The sequence below is a fragment of the Tachysurus vachellii genome, chromosome 2 (assembly GCF_030014155.1).
Source record: "Tachysurus vachellii isolate PV-2020 chromosome 2, HZAU_Pvac_v1, whole genome shotgun sequence".
Classification (NCBI taxonomy): Eukaryota; Metazoa; Chordata; class Actinopteri; order Siluriformes; family Bagridae; genus Tachysurus; species Tachysurus vachellii.
Window position 1 is genome coordinate 3317608 of NC_083461.1, and position 18568 is coordinate 3336175.

Below are 18568 nucleotides of genomic sequence, written 5' to 3' on the forward strand. Positions count from 1 at the left end.
TAAAAATCCTCTCCAAGTGTTCATAATTCTTTTACGATGCCAGTGAAGGGAACTCAGCCATGAGAGCAACAAGCCGAGAATGATTGGCAGACAGGGTATAAAAAAAGGAGTCTTGTTTTCCATCGAGCAGATATCTCTACTAGGGTGGCACAGTGGTGCAGCAGCTGATGTCCTATCTCACAGCCACGCTGAGTCCACGCTGCCATCCCGATCCTCAGCTGTCTGTGTGGAGTTTCACATGTTCTCCACATGTCCTACTGGGTTCCCTCAGGGTTTTTCAGTCCTCTTAGACTGTAGGTGGATTTGCTGTGCGACCCTGAAAACTCTCTCTCTCAGAGATACCAGCCGAGCGGAGATCGTGTTAGCCGTGTGAAAAAACTCACAATAAAGGACAGTTTTATGGTAAAAAATCCTTGGAGCTGGAAATGTTTAAATAATATGTTAAGAGATTTTGCTTGTGCCTTTTGTTAGGGTTGGTTTTATTACATTTTACTCATTATATTGACTTATATTTGCATTGTCATGGTAAAAGTTCAGTAGTTTCTAAAGAAAGTAAAATAAATCACATGGGTGTTGATATCAGTTGATGCTCAAGGTTTTAGTCTGGATAAAGAGAAGAAGTGTTAACGTGTTCTCACTCGTCTCTATTCCGCTACGCTTTCACACGTTTTTTCTAACCGCTACTCGTGTCCCAGGCTGACACTTTCCCGAATCTCTCCAGAAGCACACAGACTCATCAACTCGAATCTAGCCCCTAAGATAGAAGCCAATACAATGCGAATAGAATAATCTGCTTCACCCCAGAGACCGGTTTCCTCTGGCTGTCAGCCCGGCTTGCAGTAATAAGTCTGCTCCGGCACGCTTTTGTCATCCAGCTCACACTCAGCCCCTGATTGCACGCCTCTCCTCCGAGTCAGCACCTCCACCCTGCCAAAGACAACACACCGTATCTCCTAACCTATCAGCTCCTCGGCATACAGCCGCCACTTTACGCTTTTTATTAAATTAGACCCTTTCAATCAAAACCCCAGGAAAGAGGAGGCTCTCATCAAGGGAAAGCGATCTGGCCATGGTTGACGTGAGCCGCGTGTTTGTTGTGTAAAGCTTTTGATTAGCATGCTGTTTATATTACTGATCGTGATTGGAGCTGTGCGTACACGAGACCGGGTATCACTTAAACGCTGCCACTCTTTTTCCATGTCATTCCAACACAACACATGCCCAAGGAACTGTCACGATCTGTCTGAAGGAGGCGTCTGTTCTGACAGCAAGCACAGGCCTGACAGCTGCTGGTCCAACTCTGCCTCCGTCTGCTTTCTTCATTTTCCATCCTCGATGATGGAAGCGACTAGAGTTCACTCAACACACCAGCAGAACAGGAATTTAAGAAGCAGTGGAACCAAAATTGGCTCGGGGAGAAATGCATTCTGGATTTAAAAAAATATATATATTTACCGAAAGAGATGAGAGCGTTTCTTCTCATGTCTTGCAGGTACATTGAATGATATACAAATGGGCGGAGCACTGGGTGGAGCTGGACCTGATGTTGGCTCTTCCAGGCCCGGGGCCACTTTGGGCTTTTAATGACAAACAAAGTTCTGGAAAGAACAGGGCGTCCTTGGCATTACAAAAATACACCGCAGATACACATGAGCTACCATCTTTTTTGTTTGTTTTGTAGTTTGTGTCCCTCATACAGACCCCTTAATTTAACAAATATATATATATATTTTCAACTCACTCGCTATGTCATCAGAATGGAAAAAGAGCATAAAAAGCTGGAAGAATGGCTATTTTCTCCATAACAAAATGCCTGTGATTAAAAACACCCCTGCTGCAAACAATTCATGTGCACCCTGTTGGCAGTGCGGCATGGGGTAGTAAAAAAGAGAGAGAGAGAGAGAGAGAGAGAGAGAGAGAGAGAGAGAGAGAGAGAGAGAGAGAGAGAGAGAGAGAGAGAGAGACAGAGAAACAGAGAGAAAGAGAGAGAGAGAGAGAGACAAAGAGAGAGAGAGAAAGAGAGACAGAGAGAGAGAGAGAGACAGAGAGAGAGAGAGACAGAGAGAGAGAGAGAGAGACAGAGAGAGAGAGAGACAGAGAGAGAGAGAGACACAGAGAGAGAGAGACAGAGAGAGAGAGAGACAGAGAGAGAGAGAGAGACAGAGAGACAGAGATATTTAAAAAAAAAATCATCAGCTAGTGAGTGGCATTGCAACAAAGACTCTACTCAACATGTGCCAAACTACCAGGCTGCAGCTAGGAATGTACAGAAACAATAAATGTTTCATATTGTTCAGCCAATTAGGAACTCTCAGACGTGCGCTAGCCTTGGAAATGTGTTTTTTTTTCTATAACTCAAATAAAGAGGGTTTTGTTATTCCAGGCAGAAAAGGTTAGTGATACAAATTCACAAGTGCAATTTACTTTTATTATACACCTCCTCTAAGGAATGAGTAGAGCCGGTCTCGTTTACTAAATAACCAGCTCACCAGCTTGCTAACTCACCAGCTCACTAACTCACTATCTCACCAGCTCACTAACTCACTATCTCACTATCTCACTAAATCACTATCTCACCAGCTCACTAACTCAACAGCTCACTAAATCACTTACTCACTAACTCACCAGCTCATTAACGCTCTAAATCACCAGACACTAAATCACTGGCTCAATAACTCAGGAAATCACTAACTTAACAGCTCACTACTGTACCTCACTAACTGACCTGCTGACTAACTCACCAGCTCAATTCAGTAAATCACTAACTCACTAAATCACAAACTAACCAGCTCACTAAATCACAAACTAACCAGCTCACTAACTCACTAACTCACCAGCTCACTAACTCACAAGCTCATGAGCTCACTAACTCACTTATTCATCAGCTCACCCGCTCACCATATCACTAACTGATCATCTCACTAATTCACCTGCTCACCAGCTCAGGCACAAATGTGTGATATTCCTGTACAATAAGGAGATAAATATCCAGCGTGTCAGATGCAGGTTAGAAAGCATCTGAACCTCTGAGCGTTATCAGGCTCGTTCTAGGTTTTTTAGAGGAAGAGCTCTTTTTAACGACCTCACTCTGTATAATTTTACAAGACCAGTTTATTGTAGCTTTTACAGCTTGCGTTTCAGTGCAAATTAAGACAGGTTTCTTTTTTTCCACTTTTCTTTTAAACGCTCTCATGTCTTAAACCCCTCTACAGGACTTTCAAGAAGAACCTCAGACCACTCAGAAAATCCCACATGTGGAAGCCGTTGATCTGGAGGAAGCCGGCCAAACCCTGAGGTCTTACGAGCGCCGGGAAAAAAATGTGCAGGGAAAGCCGGGGCAACAGCTCACGCCGAACAAGAACTTAGAACCATCTTTGGCGTGGAAGAACCTCGGCGTGACGTCCCCTCATGAGTGAGTGACAAAAGTGTGTGTGTGTGTGTGTGTGTGTGTGTGATTAATTCACATTAACACACACAGGCACACTTTATATAGAACTGGCTAACAGTGGTGTAAATCAAAGTGAGTGCTGGTGAGTGTTCTCTGAAGGACACTGGTGCTCTGGGCTGATAAAGCTGCTCCTGAGCCATCACACATGTTCCTCCATCACACACACGTCCAGCAGAGATGAGCACTTCCAGCTGCCTGCTCCATCATCTCACATCACAGCTTTCATCTCACTTTTACTCAAATAATTCAGTAACACGTCAGAGCTATTTAATGTGAAAGAATAATGAAGTGTTTTCTCTTGGTTTTCATAACGCTTTACTCCGCGCTGTTCTGAAAATAAAAAGAACCACAGGACGGAGTGATGAAGCCCAGTTCCTCTTACTGTCCTGCCCTTACTGATGTAAGAGACTCAGTGTCCCTGAGTGTTTCACTCCTCTCACAACACACCATTATTAAACCTGTCAAAACACCCGTCTCAACAAAAATTTTACAACACCTGCCATAACACCTGCCATAACACCTGCCATAACACCTGCCATTAAACCTGCCATAACACCTGCCATAACACCTGCCATAACACCTGCCATAACACCTGTCTTAACACCTGTCTTAACACCTGTCTTAACACCTGTCTTAACACCTACCATAACACCTGTCATAACACCTGCCATAACACCTGCCATAACACCTGATACAACATCTGTCTTTACACCTTTTCCAATACTTTTTTTTATCTTTTTATAGTTACCTGTGTTGTAGTAGAACATCTGTGAAATCCCATCCTCACTTCTGTTAGATCAGAGATAAACAGCTGGTTCTTCACCAGCATCTTGTTTCTTTTTAAAGTTAATAAGATAATAAAAAGCTTGTCCTGTTCTTGAGAAAATGTAAAGCTCTGACACTGGAGACTCCTTCCATAAACATCACAGCAGTTACAATAAGGTCATGAAGTTGAACATCAGTCCATTTGTGACCTTACATCGTCTTCATTTCCTTGATAACTCCTGATTAGTGTAGATGAAGATGTCTAGTGTTAGAGCTCTCTTCATCCTCACTGCTAACTCCCGCTGAATCATGATGGATGCATCTGTTAATGACTAAATGAACAATACTGCTAGGTTATTAATGCTGAGTGGAGCATGGTCAGTGGGAACAGACACAGACACTCTGTGTTTTATGTTCCTGCAGTGAGATTCGGAGGAAGACTCCCAAAACACCAATCAGGAGAACTCGCACCTCCAGATCCCCTCTGATACTGCCCACCTCCACCTGTACCACCACTCCCAAAGTGTGAGTCCAGTACTAACTGACAATTACCATTGGATCTGTGTCTATGTGTCTGTCTGTATGTCTGCCTGTCCGCCTGTCTGACTGTATGTCTGCCTGCCTATCTGCCTGCCTGTATGTCTGCCTGCCTGTCTGTATGTCTGCCTGTCTGCCTGCCTGTATGTCTGCCTGTATGTCTGCCTGTATGTCTGCCTGCCTGTATGTCTGCCTGTATGTCTGCCTGTCTGCCTGCCTGCCTGTATGTCTGCCTGCCTGTCTGCCTGCCTGTCTGTATGTCTGCCTGCCTGTCTGTATGTCTGCCTGCCTGTCTGCCTGTCTGTATGTCTGCCTGCCTGCCTGTCTGCCTGTCTGTATGTCTGCCTGCCTGTATGTCTGCCTGTCTGTATGTCTGCCTGCCTGTATGTCTGCCTGTATGTCTGCCTGCCTATATGTCTGCCTGCCTGTATGTCTGCCTGCCTGTATGTCTGCCTGTCTGTATGTCTGCCTGCCTGTATGTCTGCCTGTATTTCTGCCTGTCTGTATGTCTGCCTGCCTGTATGTCTGCCTGCCTGTCTGCCTGCCTGTCTGTATGTCTGCCTGCCTGTATGTCTGCCTTCCTGTCTGTATGTCTGTCTGCCTGTCAGTATGTCTGCCTGCCTGTATGTCTGCCTGTCTGTATGTCTGCCTGCCTATATGTCTGCCTGCCTGTATGTCTGCCTGTCTGTATGTCTGCCTGTCTGTATGTCTGCCTGCCTGTATGTCTGCCTGCCTGTATGTCTGCCTGTCTGTATGTCTGCCTGCCTGTATGTCTGCCTGTATTTCTGCCTGTCTGTATGTCTGCCTGCCTGTATGTCTGCCTGCCTGTCTGCCTGGCTGTCTGCCTGCCTGTCTGTATGTCTGCCTGCCTGTATGTCTGCCTTCCTGTCTGTATGTCTGTCTGCCTGTCAGTATGTCTGCCTGCCTGTATGTCTGCCTGTCTGTATGTCTGCCTGCCTATATGTCTGCCTGCCTGTATGTCTGCCTGTCTGTATGTCTGCCTGCCTGTATGTCTGTCTGTATGTCTGCCTGTCTGTATGTTTGCCTGTCTGTATGTCTGCCTGTATTTTTGCCTGTCTGTATGTCTGCCTGCCTGTATGTCTGCCTGTCTGTATGTCTGCCTGCCTGTATGTCTGCCTGCCTGTCTGTATGTCTGCCTGCCTGTATGTCTGCCTGCCTGTCTGCCTGGCTGTCTGCCTGCCTGTCTGTATGTCTGCCTGCCTGTATGTCTGCCTTCCTGTCTGTATGTCTGTCTGCCTGTCAGTATGTCTGCCTGCCTGTATGTCTGCCTGTCTGTATGTCTGCCTGCCTATATGTCTGCCTGCCTGTATGTCTGCCTGTCTGTATGTCTGCCTGCCTGTATGTCTGTCTGTATGTCTGCCTGTCTGTATGTTTGCCTGTCTGTATGTCTGCCTGTATTTTTGCCTGTCTGTATGTCTGCCTGCCTGTATGTCTGCCTGTCTGTATGTCTGCCTGCCTGTATGTCTGCCTGCCTGTCTGTATGTCTGCCTGCCTGTATGTCTGCCTTCCTGTCTCTATGTCTGTCTGCCTGTCAGTATGCCTGCCTGTCTGTATGTCTGCCTGTCTGTATGTCTGTCTGCCTGTCAGTATGCCTGCCTGTCTGTATGTCTGCCTGTCTGCCTGCCTGTCTGTATGTCTGCCTGCCTGTATGTTTGCCTGTCTGCCTGCCTGTCTGTATGTCTGCCTGCCTGTCTGTATGTCTGCCTGCCTGTATGTCTGCCTGCCTGTATGTCTGCCTGCCTGTCTGCCTGTCTGCCATCTGTCTGTCTGTATATAGTAGATTAGATTAGATTCAACTTTATTGTCATTACACATGTACAAGTAAAAGGCAATGAAATGCCGTTTGGCATCTAACCAGAAGTGCAATAAGCAGCAAGTGCAAGACGTACAGAATTTACAATATGAGTACAGTATTTATAGTATGAGTACAGTATTTACAATATGAACAGGATAATATACTGAGGAACATGCTATGGATATACAGGTATGGATATACAAGATATACAGGTTGGGTGCTGTAGACATACAATATACACAGTGTTCTATGTTATATAGACAAATATACAGGTGCCATTTACATAATATGCAGGGGTGGGAGGTCACCAGGAGGCAGAGTTCAGTAAGGTCACAGCTCTAAGGAAAAAGCTATTCCTCAGTCTACTGGTTTTTGTCCGGCGTCTCCAAAAGCGCCTACCAGAGGGAAGTGGTAGAAACAATCTATGGGCAGGGTGAGAGGAGTCTTTAAGAATGCTACCGTGCTCGACGCAGACATCGTTTCCTTTGGATGTCCTCAATGGCTGGAAGTAGAGTTCCTGTGATGCTCTGGGCCGTTTCAGTGCCTTGCGGTCTGCGGCTGTGCAGTTCCCATACCACACTGTGACACAGTTGGTCAAGACCCTCTCAATCACACAACAATAAAAGTTCATCAGGATGGCTGAAGACAGGTGATGTTTCTTCAGTGTCCTCGGGAAGAACAGGCGCTGGTGAGCTTTCTTGACCAGGCTGGAGGTGTTGGTGGTCCAGGACAGGTTCTCTGATCTTTAATCAACTGGTAGCTTGTTGATGTGGATGGGGGTGTGCATGCCTCCTCTCTCCCTTCTAAAGTCCACCATGAGCTCCTTTGTTTTGCTGGTGTTAAGGAGCAGGTTGTTTTCGGCAGACCGTGCGGCCAGATGCTGTACCTCTTCCCCGTAGGCCTGTATACTGTATATCTGCCTGTATGTCTGTATGTCTGTTAGTCTCTTTCTTTCTTTCTTTTTTCTTTCTTTCTTCATGTTCCTCTTTCTTTCTCAGTCTAGTATTGGCATCAGTCTGTGTGTAATGACAGATACAATGCTGCTGCACAGACAGTCTAACTGAACACATCCTACTGTACTAATCACACACGCACACACACACACACACACACACACACACACACACACACACACACACACACACACACACACACACACACACACACACACACACACACCTGCAGCTCTAATTAACTTTTGGAATAATGTTATGTGACTGTGCTCCACATAATGTTCCCTGTGTATTCTTCACTGCATGTGTGTGTGTGTGTTTGTGTGGGTTAACCAGGAGTCCAGGTGGAGGAACAGGAGCTGAAGATTTTAGTGAGAGCTCTTCTGAGAGCGAGGATGATGAAGACCAGACTGAGAGACGGGGAGAGAGTCACGCTGATGTTCCCTCTGAATACTGGCACATTCAGAAACTAGTCAAGTACCTGAAGGTACCACACACACATACACACACATATATATTCATGTTAAAACCCTGTAACAAACCCAATTCACAAGAATATAAAGAGGATCATGAAACCTTTGCGTATAACAGCATACTTCCTTTAGAAACAGGAAGTCAAGATGGTAGTGTTGAGGATTTGCAGTTGCAGGTGAACAACTAGGATTGTGTTGTTGGTTCTTTGGAGTCTATCTGTTTGTTCAGATCGAACAAATCAGATCACATCTTATCGGTCATTTGCAGAAAAAAATTCACGTCACTGTTTTCAGAATCTTATGAAGATCTCATCTGATTTGATGCTAAAATAAAAATCTTGTAAAAGCATAGGAAACACCATAAATAAATGTACAATGAAGTGAAGGAAATCCATGGCCTTTTTCTTTTCTGAAGAAAAAAGAAGCCTTAAAATTCCAAACAAAGCGACGGCTAAAAACACAAGATGAAGCTGGAGAACAAAGCCGTAGGATTTAGCGTGGCATGCAGGCAAAGGGCACGCCACTAACACCAACAAGAGCTCAGAAAGCAGCAGAGAAACCCACGGGAACTATATATACACACAGCCTAATTACAAACAAGACTCAAGCACAGCTAACAAGACGCAGGTGCAAAGTATTAGCACGAGTCTGGGAGAGAGCCGGAGCGCCGCACAGCAGCCATGTTTCATTACACTGCACAGTGTCTCCTGAGCTGAAAGGAGGGAGATTTATCCGCCCTGAGGCGAGGAGCTGACGACGAGCTCGTCACATCTGTACGATCGCCCCACTGTGCGCTCTATAGTGTGGACGGATTCCACAGCCCTGCTTCGCTAGGACCGCTCTAGCGTTTCTATAGTAACCGCTCCTTTATCGGGAAACGTCACAACAGCGGTTGAAAAGATGCTTCTACAGGGAAGACAGAAGGAGTCTCCAGTGTCAGAGTAACAGTCAGAGATGAAGCTTGAAGTGCAGTGAGACTGAATACAGCTGTTGTATAACATCAATCATTCTTTCTTTCTTTCTTTCTTTCTTTCTTTCTTTGTTTTTTCTTTCTTTTGTGAAATAAGGAGTAAGCTTGCCTGCCTCTGATTGTGACCCTGACTCTTTTCTGACTCGGACTCTGACTCTTATTCTGACTGATTTCAACTCTCATTCTGACTCTGGCCATTTTCTGACTCTGATTATGCCTCTTTCCTGACTCTGTCTCTTAGTTTGTCATGTTAACTTCTCTGTTCTTGTTAACCTCTGAAGACTAAAGAGCAGTGTGTGTGTCTGATCACTCGTCTGCATTAGCAATGCTGCGTTTGTTCATGCCAGACCACAGATCCTCTTCCTCTGACCGCATGATACCACCCCAGGCTCTTCTACATATCAGACCTCGTTAAATAAGAGGAAGGTTGTTTTCGCAGGAGTTTGGGCCAAGCTTAAATGGATGAGTGTCAGACACAGGGGGAAAAATTTATGGATGTATAATCTCCTAATTATTTCCTAGCCTCCTAAAATGGCCAACTAAAGCCGCGGCATAGATAAAGCAAAGCAGAGGTGTTGTTTTAAGCACCGTAAGCACATCCAGCGTGTGTATTTGAAATGGATCTCTAACAGGATTGTCTCCAGTACAACGAGCACTGAATCATCGGAAAGAAAACAGCCAGGCAGAGTTTAGTCGTGGATATTTTTAGCCGAGCACAACCTCAGCATAATGAATGTAAATTACCCAAAATGAGCCATTTATCATGTGGCTTTAATGAGCGCTGTGGTTAGTCTCAGATAAGAATATGCAAAGGCTTATTTGGGTAAAAATGTGAAGTCTGATCCATTTAAATGATGCGCTGGTTACACTGGAGTGTTTATAAAGCAGCCTATCTGTCTGGAAATCCAAAAGTTCTTTATTTATGACATTTATCCAGTAGCGCAATTATACCGTCCTTACCATCAGGGGCCGAAACGCTACTTCGCCAAACTAAACATCTCTCCATTTTTTTTGTTCTCCCTCTCCTTTTAAAGGAGATTACACGCTCAGTGGAGTGTTACATAAATCACCTGACCCGCACGTTAGCGTTTAGTTTAGTAGCGGCATTCGTTTACGTGTAAAGAAGCTCGTTTAAATGGCAGATTGCATCCGTTATACACGTACCACCATAGCATTAAATTTAGAAACGACACATGCCCCGTGGAAACATAACACTCTACACAACGTGCGTTTGTTGTAGCGTGGTTTTAAATGTAAACACACACACACATGTTCACACGCAGCTCTATTACCACACGTGTGTACATACAGCGCAGGAAACCACAGTCTGTTTGTTTTGTTAGTTCCAGCTCAACTGCCTCATTAGCTCAGATCAGAGATTACATGGCAACCTAACAGTGTTTCATACAAAAATGTTTCTAACACTTTCACCGCTGCCAGACGTCCCCCCTCGGCCCTCGTTAATCACCTCTAAATCCGCTAATCATCTGCGGCCCGAACACTCGTGTGCTATGAGAAAGAATTCTCAATTTCTGCCAGGGTGATTAGCGGATTTTTATTGGTGACCCATTTAAACTGACAGCTCAGTGCAGTCGATGTGTTTGCTCAGGAAACGAAGCTTTAATTAACACATATCTCACTGCAGGAAAGTTCAGAAAGCAGGAGCACTAAACCTTTCGCAGCTGAGAATATCTTCAAGGAGGACTGTTGTAAAGTAAACGCCAGAGGTTCTTACAATTTAAATCTGTACGTTGTGAGACTGAGAAATCACAGAAATCTCTAAACATGAATTAATGAGTGAATCCGCCATGCTCTGAGCTCACCTGTGAGAGCCGTCATGCGTTTTATCCCCCTCTACTGTTCAGACAGAGTACTGCAGCCTTCACTGGCTTCACTCCCACTGCTGAAATGGGATTAAACCCCAGGATTATACCTCAGGATATAAATCTCAGAAATATATATCAGGATCAAACCTCAGGATAAAATTTTGGGATTACATTTTAGGATCCAACAAATACTCCATAATACTGAAGTAAGGAGAAAGATCTATCTAGATTGAGAGAATTGTTTACAAATCAAAAAAAAATTGGCATAAACCACAACACCAAACAGTATTTCAGAGGACGAGGCCGAGTAGCGCAGCAGGGATGAGAAACCTCAGGTTTTCAGTGAGGCTTTTGTACGAGATCTTCTTTTGTTGCCAATCACAAGTATTTTATCTGTGTTTAATATCAAGTGTTTGTCCCAATTATTTACCTAAAGGTAATTATTTACCTAAAGGTGATTCTGAGGTGATTTTGAGATCTTTGATATGATTCTGAGGTGATTGTGAAATTTTTGATGTGATTCTGAGGTGATTATGAATTTTTTTATGTGATTCTGAGGTGATTTTGAGATCTTTGATGTGATTTTGAGATCTTTGATGTGATTCTGAGGTGATTTTGAGATCATTGATGTGATTCTGAGGTGATTATGAAATTTTTTTTATGTGATTCTGAGGTGATTTTGAGATCTTTGATGTGATTTTGAGATCTTTGATGTGATTCTGAGGTGATTTTGAGATCTTTGATGTGATTATGAGGTGATTTTGAGGTCTAGGATGTGATTCTGAGGTGATTTTGAGGTCTTTGATGTGATTATGAGGTGATTTTGAGATCATTGATGTGATTCTGAGGTGATTTTGAGATCATTGATGTGATTCTGAGGTGATTTTGAGATCTTTGATGTGATTCTGAGGTGATTATGAATTTTCTTTATGTGATTCTGATGTGATTTTGAGATCTTTGATGTGATTCTGAGGTGATTGTGAAATTTTTGATGTGATTCTGAGGTGATTATGAATTTTTTTATGTGATTCTGAGGTGATTTTGAGATCTTTGATGTGATTTTGAGATCTTTGATGTGATTCTGAGGTGATTTTGAGATCTTTGATGTGATTATGAGGTGATTTTGAGGTCTAGGATGTGATTCTGAGGTGATTTTGAGGTCTTTGATGTGATTATGAGGTGATTTTGAGATCATTGATGTGATTCTGAGGTGATTTTGAGATCATTGATGTGATTCTGAGGTGATTTTGAGATCTTTGATGTGATTCTGAGGTGATTATGAATTTTCTTTATGTGATTCTGATGTGATTTTGAGATCTTTGATGTGATTCTGAGGTGATTGTGAAATTTTTGATGTGATTCTGAGCTGATTATGAATTTTTTTATGTGATTCTGAGGTGATTTTGAGATCTTTGATGTGATTCTGAGGTGATTTTGAGATCTTTGATGTGATTATGAGGTGATTTTGAGGTTTAGGATGTGATTCTGAGGTGATTTTGAGGTCTTTGATGTGATTATGAGGTGATTTTGAGGTCTAGGATGTGATTCTGAGGTGATTTTGCGATTTTTAATGCAAGATTAAGGTATCCATAAGTGATTAAGCATTAAACTTTACAATAACTTTGGTAGCGTTACAGTCATGTCAGCCTTTATCCAGAGCTTTGTACATAAGGAAAGTAACTGGACCTTTACAAACCCCTGTAATAGTCCTGCTCGAACCAGTTCCATCAGAAGTCACCTAATTAGTTGAATGGAGTGTTTAATCAGCTTGTGGGTAATTAAAGTGTCATGTGATCTCAGTATAAATACACCTGTGTTTATAATCTGTGGGTAAAGAGGGGATTAGTCAGAAAGTAAAGTCTGTCTTTCTTTCACACGCACTCTTTCAGAAGTATTTAAGCTGCTGAAGGAACACCAACAGTTAAACTTATTTCTTGCTGTCTCTGTGTGTGTGTGTGTGTGTGTGTGTGTGTGTGTGTGTGTGTGTGTGTGTGTGTGTGTGTGTGTGTGACAGAGATGTTAGTAAAACCACATGGATGCTGCTGTTTTAGATCAGGTTAATATCTTCTATTAAATGTGATACCTCTCTCTCTATTTCTCTGTCTCTGTCTGTCTCTCTCTCTCTCTCTCTCTCTCTCTCTCTCTCTCTCTCTCTCTCTCTCTCTCTTTGCGTCTGTCTCTTTTTTTTACATGAGTCTTTATCTCTCACAGGAGAGATGGACGCTGTACAATTGAGGATAAATAATACGAGTTCTTCTCTAAATCACCTTCCAGAGGTAGCTTTAATGGGAGTGCTGTTCCACCGTGAGCTCGCTTTAAACGCCAAGAGCAGCTTTCTCTTGTTTCTTTTTCTCCTTTCGATTCTCTAACTCTGTCTCTCATGTTCCATTTTCTTTTTTCTCATTTTCCCTCACATGCTCTCAGTCTACTATCACAGTTATAGAATAAAGATAGACAGAATAGACGCATCAGTCTTATTGATCTCCATCTTTATACACACCAATATGCTCTCTCTCTCTCTCTCTCTCTCTCTCTCTCTCTCTCTCTCTCTCTTTCTCGCTCTTTCTCCTTAGCTGAATTTATTTTAAAGACAGCGTTATTTGTTAGGATTTAGCATTTCTGGAGACAATTTTGAGACACTATGAGACTGTGTTGAGATGATTTGAGAAAATGTGAGACTGCGTAAATGGTTTTGAGATACTTTGAGACATAAAATGGTAAGATTTTACGACACTTTCTGACTTTTGAGATTATTTTAAGGCAGGTTTGAGACGATGTTGAGACAATTTGAGACTCGATTGTTGATTATTTTGAAAACATTTTGAAGTGATTTATCAAGCGATGTTAAGGTAATTTTGAATCCGTATGTTGAGATTTTATTTGAATGATTCATTCATTCATTCATCTTCTACCGCTTATCTGAACTACCTCGGGTCACGGGGAGCCTGTGCCTATCTCAGGCATCATCGGGCATCAAGGCAGGATACACCCTGGACGGAGTGCCAACCCATCACAGGGCACACACACACTCTCATTCACTCACGCAATCACACACTAGGGACAATTTTCCAGAGATGCCAATCAACCTACCATGCATGTCTTTGGACCGGGGGAGGAAACCGGAGTACCCGGAGGAAACCCCCGAGGCACGGGGAGAACATGCAAACTCCACACACACAAGGTGGAGGCGGGAATCGAACCCCGACCCTGGAGGTGTGAGGTGAACGTGCTAACCACTAAGCCACCGTGCCCCCTTTATTTGAATGATATTTACAATAAATAAAACAATTACGGAAAGTGTTTTGTTTTTAATGCACACACACTGCTGTCGGTTTAAAGGGAGAATTATTTTTAAAATACCCTTTTAAGGGATCTTATTTGCACCTTTAATGAAGTTTTAGGAATTGAACCAGGTCATTGAGCCATGCTGATATTTTTGGTGGCTTAATGTTGAGTTTGTTTTTTTAGAGGCAATATTAAGAATTTTTTTAGATGATTTTGTGAAGATTTTGGGACCATGTTGTGATGTTTTTGAAAAAATTTGGGATGATTCTATGATTACCTTGTAGATGATTTTGAGAAGGTTTGGAGTTGATGTTTTGTTATGTGATCCTTAGACGATTTTTAAAAGAATATTAAGACAGTTGTGAGGACACCTGTAGTCAAATCAGCATCTGTTCATCCTTCAGTCCTTCAGATATCAAATAACCCTCCTTCTCAATGTTTTTCTTTCTCCTTATTTTTTTTTCTGTCTTTCCTTGGAGGCCTCACCAGCGAATAAAGTTTAAAACCAACGACACTCGACAGAAATTCTTCAAACTGGGATTTTTAATGGCCAAAAGATAAGACTGACTGCTCCTGAGTGATGTGTGTCCTGAGGGCAGCTTCACACATCTGTGTGTGTTTTTCCTGATGAGAAGTGTAGTAAAACACACTGCACACGCTGCGACATAGCTTTAGGAAGACTGGCATGTTCACAGGTTTGTGTGTGTGTGTGTGTGTGAGAGAGAGAGAGAGACAGAGATGGTTTGTGGATCACATCTCTGGAACACGTGTGTGTTCGGGAGCACAGTAGTGTCCGAGTCTCACGTTAAAAAAGAACTTCAGATGTTTTTCTAGTTTCAAAGAATGTCCACAGCTCTTTGAGACCAAAGCAGGCAAAAACAAAAGCATATGATCCCTCGCTTTTTTCTCTCTCTTCTCCAAGCCGGCGGTATCGGCTGTAAACCGAGCACTGTTTTTACAAGTTTGCGATGCTAACCCGACAAACGCTTTGAAGAAGCAGAGAACGGCACAGCGGATTCACTGCTGCTACTGGTTCACATTTAGTCCAGGATCATTATATGGGCAACACATGTGGCCTGTCTGTCTGTCTGTCTGTCTGTCTCACATACTATCTCTCTCTCTCTCTCTCTAATTATCTGCCTTTCTTTCTCTTTCTTTCTCTGTCCATCACTCTCTCTGCTTTTGCCCTCTCTTTCTACTTACATGTCAGTGAGCCCATCTCAGCTCCTCTCACCTCACTAACAAGGTCCACTCATAGCTTATCTCTAAACACCATCTGCTCCACAAGTACCATTATCTCATTTCAGCAAGGTCTTTCTTTCTTTCTTTCTTTCTTTCTTTCTTTCTTTCTTTCTTTCTTTCTTACTTTGTGTGTGTCTACATGGCATACTCATTCACTCTGGGATGTACAATAGTTGATTTGTCACCTGTGCATCTTCCATGCTCTGCTTTTTCTGACCATCATTAGTGGATTGGGTGAGAGAGAGCGAGAGAGAGAGAGAGAGAGAGAGCAGTGATTGTTGGCTCAGCAGTGAATTTGCAGAAAGGTCTCTACAGAGTAAAATTTCAAAGCTGAACTAATCCTGCTGATACTCCAGGAGCTCAGTACACACTTGTGATGGACCTTCAGTATCCAGCTCCAGCCTGACTGAGAGCTGCTTGTGTGAATTGTGCAGATGTTCCAGTTCAGCACATCTGTCTGCTTCTCTGCTGCACCACACAACTGGTTAAAGAGAGAGTCAAAGACATGCTGAAATCACAGGCGCAAGAAAAAAACACGACGTTTTATGATTTTTAGTCACCACATGTTCATGACACACACATACAGACATATACACACACACACCATTGTATCTTTCTTTCTTTCTTTCTTTCTTTCTTTCTTTCTTTCTTTCTTTCTTTTTTTCTTTTGTTTTAATTACTAAGAATATGTCAGCTCTGTTTTATTTGTATTCATGTGTGTGTATATGTGTGTGTGTGTGTGTGTGTGTGTGTACAGGGAGGTAATCAGACAGCTACAGTGATCGCTCTATGCTCAATGCGAGACTGTAATCTGGCTCAGGAGGCGTGTCAGCTGGCCATCAGAGACGTGGGAGGGCTGGAGGTCCTTATCAACCTGCTGAACACTGACGAGCTGAAGTGTAAAGTGAGCTGCTAGGAAACAGTACAGAGTTTTTAGTTTTAACGATGACTTGTTACGCTCATTGTGATCTTTCTGATACCTCAGATCGGTTCTCTGAAGATCCTGAAGGAAATCAGTCGCAGCTCTCAGATCAGAAGGGCCATCGCTGATTTAGGGGGACTGCAGACCATGGTGTCCATCCTGAACTCTCCTGATAAAGAGCTGAAGTGCCTGGCAGCCGAGACCATCGCCAACGTGGCCAAGTTCAGGCGAGCACGCAGGACCGTGCGGCAGTACAGAGGCATCCAGAGACTTGTGAGTCAGAGCGGTTGTGGGTGTTGTAACCTAGTAGGGCTGAAGTGACGGGTACACAAATAAACATTTCTCCAACACACACACAAAGACACACACAATACAGTGGTATAGACTTCACCCACCTGTTTCTGCACACACTCACACACTCAGCACTCCGACTACATCAAAGCTCAGGCTCTTCAGGTAAAAACAGATCAGATGTCGGGCTGCCCCTCGGCTCGGCGCGCGTGTTTATTTACAGAGTGACGCTCGCTGTGATTACAAGTTCACGGCCCGCACTAATCTGTATATTTACACGGGTCCAGACTCGGACGTAGCCTGCATTTCCATCACACACCGGCTCGCTCTGAAGGATCAGACCACCTCGGAAGTGCACATGTGTAATTCTGTATTAGCATCTTGCCCGAGTTACATCACCGCAAAATACTGTAATGTCTAAAATGACTGAGTTTACCGGGACTGAAAATCCATTTCTGTCACAGGACTGTTCATGCAAATGTAACCTTACACTGTGACATTGTTACTCAAGGTTATAATCCTCTCTGCATAGGGTGTAATATGTTCATCAGTATAGAGCTGAGCGGTAGGATTATCACAATGTACACTGGTAAAAACAAAAAAAACAAGAGAATAGTCTTCCTCCAAAAGAAATGTCAGTCTCATCAGCATCAGCATGCGAAATCAGCATGCGACTCTAGAAGGTTGGACAGGTGTCTAGTGCTGGTTCAGAGCTAGTGCTGGTGCTGGTTCAAAGTTGGTTCCACTGGTGAACCTTCTAAGAACCGGTTTGCCTTTCCATCAGTTAGAGAGCCGTCACAGAGCCGAGTCTGACATCACTGTATACGTGTCACGTTACACGTGTAACGTTAGCGCAGCAGCGGCAAACACAAACACAACATCAACAATGGCGCATGTTGCTTTACTGTTAATGCTCATGGCTTTGTGAACCTACATTAACACCCAAACGCGGCGAATCCAAAGAGTACGTGCAGCTCCATGTAATCTGTATAAACAGAGGTTGTAATCGAGAAAGTACATAACGTTATTTTATCATTAACACAGAAAAAAGTTAGCCTTAGCATGTAGCTACTGATATCAGCATGTGTGCTGATAAATGTATCATATTGCGGTAAAGTAAAAGTCTATTAAACATTAGTATACTTAAGGTACATTATCAAATGCGCTAACAGTAGCCCCGCCCACAGCCCCGCCCCCAGCCCCTGACGTAAGCGGTTCTTAAGTCTAGACCAGCAACGTTTTGGTGCTACTTAAGAACCACTTTTCCTGGTTCAGAGCCGGTGCTTTGGTTGTCGAAAAAGAAAGAACTGGTTCTAAATTAGGCTCCGAACCTGCACTCAAACTGCCTCGATGGAAAAGGGGCACAGACACTCCAGTGTTAATGTTGGGTCTGAATGACGTCAGAAACAAAAGGTTGAACTCGGAAATACAACGTTTTCATACGCCTCCATGTTCGTCTTTCGCTAGCAACAAGTTAACCAGCTAAAAGGGACGAGTGTTAAGTTGAGCTGTAGAGTCAGTGTTCGATTTAACAAACGATCCTGTCTGTATGTACAGGAAGTGCTGCTTGTTATACCGTTCACGCTGTCAGCAGCCATGCTGAATCACTCAGGGTCAAGGAGTTCGTCCTGAATCCAGTGTCTGAGTAGAATTTTCTACAAATTTTAGTCAAATTCACTATAGCTTTTCACCCTGAAGCTCCGCCCCCTACACCTCCTTTCACGCTAGTCATGTTTCGCCTGAAGCTTTCTTTCCTTCTCTTTTTCAAGAATCGGTGCAAAATTACAAAAAAAAAAAAAAAAAAAAAAGATCAGATCAGCTTTTAAGTCCGAACGCGATAAGACGATATCGGATCGTCTGATGTATTTCTCAGATATGTATTAGCTAGCAAATACCTAGCAAAAAATCTCTGTAAAATGAGTGGAATTATGTCATTGCAGTTATACAGAGAATTTTCCTACTAATTTAACAGCGAGGAAAATGTTATCATTTAATTTAACAGGTACGGTCTTGGTCGACTAGCATGATAGGCTGTTTTGT

The 18568-nt window shown here is 43.3% G+C and overlaps 1 protein-coding gene across 1 annotated transcript in view; it reads left to right on the plus strand.

Annotated features, from left to right (window-relative positions):
* Positions 1–18568, plus strand: part of odad2 (outer dynein arm docking complex subunit 2) — a 68797-nt gene that overhangs the window by 12479 nt on the left and 37750 nt on the right. The window contains exons 8-12 of the mRNA XM_060893877.1: positions 3213–3412; positions 4637–4738; positions 7856–8006; positions 16073–16219; positions 16301–16510. Of these exons, the coding sequence (XP_060749860.1) occupies positions 3213–3412; positions 4637–4738; positions 7856–8006; positions 16073–16219; positions 16301–16510 (810 nt within the window). The remainder of the gene's footprint in view (positions 1–3212; positions 3413–4636; positions 4739–7855; positions 8007–16072; positions 16220–16300; positions 16511–18568) is intronic.